Below are 5,295 nucleotides of genomic sequence, written 5' to 3'. Positions count from 1 at the left end.
AATAAAGGGAACCTCCTTGAGAGCAAAGGACATCAGTGCACAGAGCATTCAGCCACTTGTGTCTGTCTAAGGATCCGTAACCAGGAAGGGTAAAGCATGGGCTGGGCCCAGCCAGGTTGGCCTGCCAATAAGCCAGGTCCATGGTCATGGTGAGCAAAGACAATCAATCTTCTGGGAAGGCGGGAATGATCACATGTGAGGAGCAAGATAAGCCAACAAGGGAGACAGAAGAGTAGTCAGAAAGGAAGAAGAAGAAGAAGAACACTAGGACTGGGGTCCACTAGAACCCATCACTGAGTTGATTCCGAATCATAGAGGCTCTATATACGATAGTAGAGCTGATCTTTTTCAGAGTCCTGCGGTGATACTGTAGGATAATCACTGGACCATATATTCTATTTGAATCACAATGTCGGCAGTTCAAATTCACCAGCTACTCCATGAAAGCCCTATATAAGGTCTCTATGAGTCAGAACCGCTCAACAGCATTTAACAACAACAACAGAGCTAATCTTAGGGATTTCAAGACTGTAAATCTTGACAGAAGCTAAGTCTCATCTTTCAATGCTTAGCCCACAGCGCTACCAGAAGAGGGGAAAGGAGGGATAAAATTTAGGCAGACAAAGGCACCAGGCAGGCCAAGAAAGATGACACCTGTGGATGCCTCCTGGGTTTGGCAGGTGGTCATGGGCCACCTGTGGAGGGTGGTGGCCCAACTCTTCCACACCATTGCTATGCCTGCCTCACTCATAAGTATTCTCCAGAGATCAGGGGAAGTTCTGCATATCCTCTGAGGCCTTTTCCTACTTCTTCCCCGCATGATTAGTTCCCTTTCCCATTTTATACTGCCACAACTCCCTGAAGTTCCCTTTCCCTTAGCCCGTATGCTGGACTCCCTGGAAGGTGCAAATGGACGACTAGCCCCAAAGGCTGGTAAGGTTTCCATTCATGCAGAGGTACCTCAGAAGACAGCCAGGCAAACTGCTTCCAAAACCCTTGACAATCCTACAGAGCAGTTAGTTCTACTCTACACACCCAGGGTTGCCACGAGCTAGAATCAACTGAACAACTATGGCAACTAACAACCATAACTGCCCTTTTGCTATGGACTAGACTTGCAATGGTTTGTTTAATATCTGTCTCTTCTACAAGATTACACATTCTACGTAGCCAAGGAGGCTGTCTCTCTCATCTGCATCCCCCACGCCCAGCACAGTAGTAGGTACTCAATAAGTATGTGTGGATTTGGGTGTTTCAGACAGTGGTTAAGCAAAAGGCAGGAGGATCCAGGGGAAACTCGCAACCTTGGAACACTGATCTCAGCAGCGAGGTGGGTACAAGACAGCACTGGGCTGATTCAGCAAAACCTCAGGCACGGCACCACCTACTCTAGAGAAATAAATAAGATGCTGTTTTGGTTCAGAAGCCCTGGCTGGTGTCTACTCTACCAAGACATTTTCCAGGTCCGGCCCTGCGGCACAGTGTGAGTAGCAGGAGAGAGACAGGTGGAAAGTCCCCTGCAACCCAGAATATGATGGAAGTGGTCCTCGGTGTGCTTAGTGAGCAGAGACCCCCTCTTACAGTGACAGAGTTCCAGGGACAAGGACACAGAGGCCCTCACTCTCTGGCGTGAGCTGGTTTCCGGCACCCCTGCCTGGCTCTTGCTTTGACAGCATTGTTGTTGTTGTTAAGTGCCGTCAAGTCGATTCCGACCCATAGCGACCCTGTATAGGCTTTCCAAGGAGCAGCTGGTGAGCTTGAACTGCCAACCTTGCAGTTCAAACGGCTCTGCAGTCTGGTGCATTAACCCACAGATTTGACAGCACAGGGTCCCATTAAAGACTAATTCATTTTTCAGTCTCTCAAAGCCCAGAAACTCTCTAAGTCACTGAGCACTTAAGCATTTCACTGCTTGGAGAAGAAGAATGAGATTAAAATGGTCAGTTCTCCTGAAGGACCCTGTGCCTGATCAATGGAATGGCATTGCAACTACCCCAAACTGGCACTGAATGGGGTCCTGCTTGAGCTTCCGGTCTCCGGAAAGCTTGGGTCTTTGTTATACCTGTAGACACTCACCCCCACAACTCCCACCCCTAAATTCCAGGTTTCAGGGAAATCCCCAAACCCTCGCCCACTGTAAACTCACCAGAACTGTATCCAGACCACACTGTCTTAAATACCCCAGTCTGTAAAAGAGACAGGCTTTTGGTCTCCTTTGGTGACTTAAGAGTGCCCCCTCCCAGGTTTACTCTCAATAAACCTGTCTGCTGTTGAAGCCAAGACTCTCCTTTGTCTCTTTCTTTCTTTTCCTTACATCTCCTCAATCTTTTTATTTTACAAGAAATAATGAATGAAGCAGGTCCTAGTCAAAGCTTCGGTGCTTATGTCCATTTGTACCAAGGGTCCCTGGAGCTTGGAGTATCCCCCTGGTGTGGCTTTTTTCCTTGAGCCTCATTGACCCTCTTCCTTTCTATTCTCCAGCCCACCTCAGTCCCAGGCTCACACACTCAGCAGCTGCCCCCTAATAAGCCCTGCTTGCTCACACTCTGTGACTGCCCAGCTTCTATTTCTTCTGCTTGATTTTTTTTTTTTTTTGAGGGGAAGGGAAGAGGCTCCATTGCTTTTATTGAAGGTCCCCGACAACATAGATTTACTTTTTCTTCTCCACGTCCTGCTCTGCGGTTTCCTTGGTCCTATTTGCACGGATGCCGAAGAGCCGGGCGTGGGCACGGGCCATGCGGAGACTGGCAAATGCCTTAAAGTCCTTCTCTTCCTGCGTGATGACCTGGGCTTTCTCCTTCTTATAAACATTCCAGATGGGCATCACTGGTTCGGTCAGCTGAGTAGTCAGTTTGAGTTCTTCAGCAGAGCTATTTCCCTTCTTGGAGCAGAGAGCTTCCTGGGGAATAAAATGAGCTTCGAGTGGTACTCCTTCAGCCGCTGAACGTTAGCCTGCAGGGACTAAGTGCATTTGTTCCTTCTCCTGGGGTCCACAGAGATCCCGATGGTCCACACCACCTTCTTGTGGATGCCGGTCACCCTCAGTTCTTCCAAGCTGAAGCCCCTGCCTGCTCGGACTTTGGTGTGATACCGCACGGTGGGACAGTGCACAATGAGGCTTGTCGGGCCTTGTGTCTGCGGATCTTCTGTGCCAGCTGGTTGAACCACGTGGCTACTCGCCGCTGCCAGTCCTTATGGAAGTGAGGCTTCAGAATCATGCCATTCCGGCTGGGCACCAGGGCTGGCTAGGGCCCTCCTTGAAGCAGAAAGCCGAGCGGAAAGAAAGTGACTGTGCAAAGCCTCTTCTGCCTGAATCTTAGTGTACACCTTTTCCAAAAACCTTTTTTTTTTTTTTCCTTTATAAATTCCTGCTAACTCTTTGGGAGTCCTAGTGTGGCCCTATAGTTTAATGTGCTGGACTGCAAAGTTGTTCGAAATGCAAAGTAGGCAGTTAAAGTTTACCAGTCGTTCCTCTGAAACCCTATACAGGGTTGCTATGGATTGGAAACAACTTGATGGCACTTAACAACAGCAATCCTTTAAGACCAATCTCAAAAAGCCACTCCTGTGAAATCTTTGGTTACTACTACCTGAGAATTTTCCAGACACTCTGTAAGTCTGTCATGGCACTTACGTGGCAGCAGTAAAAACAACAACAACAAATCTAAAAATAATATTAAAAGTACTGTGTGCTCACAAAAGTGGACACTGTTCTACAGGCTGCATGCACTCTCTCACCTAAACTTCTCCACACCCATACGAATAGGAACTCGTATCACCCTGCTTTACAGTCGAGGACACTGAGGCGTAGTGGCATCCTTCAACTTGTCCAACACGTGGACCCAGGTGGGCTGACAAGAGAGCCTGCCTTCTCTCTTCTCACAGGCTGGCTGTGCTGGCTTTGAGGGTGTCTCCCCACCCAGACTACAGAATCCCTGGGTGGCTGGGAGTGCCCTACTCAGCACACATTAACTGCACCACTCAGGAACTCTGGTAAAATATTTAGGAGGGTTTCAAGCAACTGGCCAGGATGGCCAAACTTAATCTCTCATACTTCGGACATATTGTCAGGAAGGACCAGTCACTGGAGAAAGATATCATGTTTGGTAAGGTGGAGGGTCAGAGAAAAAGAGGAAGACCCCCAGTAAGATGGATTGGCCAAGTGGCAGCATCGATGGACTCAAGAGTGGCAACAATTGTGAGGTTGGCCCAGGACAGGGCAGTGTTTCGTTCTGCTGTGCATAAGGTCACTATGAGTCGGTACCAACTTAATGGCACCTAACAACAACAGCAACAAAAGTAACTGGGGTCCTGGTGTGGTACTACAGGATTAGCATTGATTGCTAACCACAAGGTTGGTGGTTCAAACCTGCCATCCACTCCTTGGAAATCCTATACAGGTTGCTGAGTCAGAACCCAATCAACAGTACTTTACAACAACAACAATAACAAAAGCTACTTAGAAATCCCTGGAAGGTGCAAAACTTAACATGCTCAGCTGCTGACCAAAAGTAGGAGGTTCAAGTTCACCCGGAGGTACCACAGAAGCAAGGCCTGGTGATCTACTTCCTAGAAATCAGTCGTTGAATCTCCTGTGGAGCCCAGATCTACTCTGACATACATGGGGTCTCCATGAGTAGGAACTGACTTGGTTACAACTGGCTGAAAGCTGTATAAAGTGCTCAAGGTCAGCTTAAGCAGTGGGGAGGTAGAAGGTGTGAGAGCCAGGCTCTACAGAGCAGAGTTAGACTGCATTAACACCCTCCTCTCAGTTAGCTGTAAACAAAGCCTCAGAACTGCACCTTTCAGCCTCACAGCTCTGCAGCCCCCTTCCCTTCTCCTCACTGGCTTTGCTTTTACCCTGAAACCCCCCACTCCTAATTTACTAGCTCCATCAGTCTGTTCTTTTATTCTGACTCACTGCCAGTCAAGCCTGTCCTATCTTTGTTCTTCTTTCCTCCAAGTTATAGGCCTTCATCCAGATTTCCTCGCTCACCTCCTACACAGCTGCTGTAGGGAACATGACTTTCATGTGAATAATAGGCTCTTCTAAAGCAGTGGTCCTCAACCAGTGGACATCTGGGCATAGTCTGGGGACACTTTTGTCTGTCATAACTGAGAGTGTGGTACTGTCATGTAGTGACTCAGGGCCAGAGACATTGTTAAGTATACTAGCATGCACAGGACAACCCAGTCCAAAATGTCAGTAGTAGCGCTTCCCTAAAATTAGTAAGGCTGACCTGAGCCATCATCAGTTTCTAAGAGCTGAGAAAGCCAGTTCCAGTGCCTTCATGT

At 48.3% G+C, this 5,295-nt stretch overlaps 1 protein-coding gene across 1 annotated transcript in view; it reads right to left on the bottom strand.

Moving 5' to 3' along the window:
- Positions 1-2,650: 2,650 nt before the first annotated feature.
- Positions 2,651-5,295, bottom strand: part of LOC102830190 (60S ribosomal protein L13-like) — a 12,311-nt gene continuing 9,666 nt past the window's right edge. Inside the window, exons 2-3 of the mRNA XM_006875872.1 lie at positions 3,019-3,191; positions 2,651-2,878 (exon numbers count right to left, since the gene is read on the bottom strand). Of these exons, the coding sequence (XP_006875934.1) occupies positions 2,651-2,878; positions 3,019-3,191 (401 nt within the window). The remainder of the gene's footprint in view (positions 2,879-3,018; positions 3,192-5,295) is intronic.

The sequence above is a fragment of the Chrysochloris asiatica genome, unplaced genomic scaffold, assembly GCF_000296735.1.
Source record: "Chrysochloris asiatica unplaced genomic scaffold, ChrAsi1.0 scaffold00341, whole genome shotgun sequence".
NCBI classification, from domain to species: domain Eukaryota; kingdom Metazoa; phylum Chordata; class Mammalia; order Afrosoricida; family Chrysochloridae; genus Chrysochloris; species Chrysochloris asiatica.
This window is presented reverse-complemented; position numbering and strand designations above follow the sequence as displayed.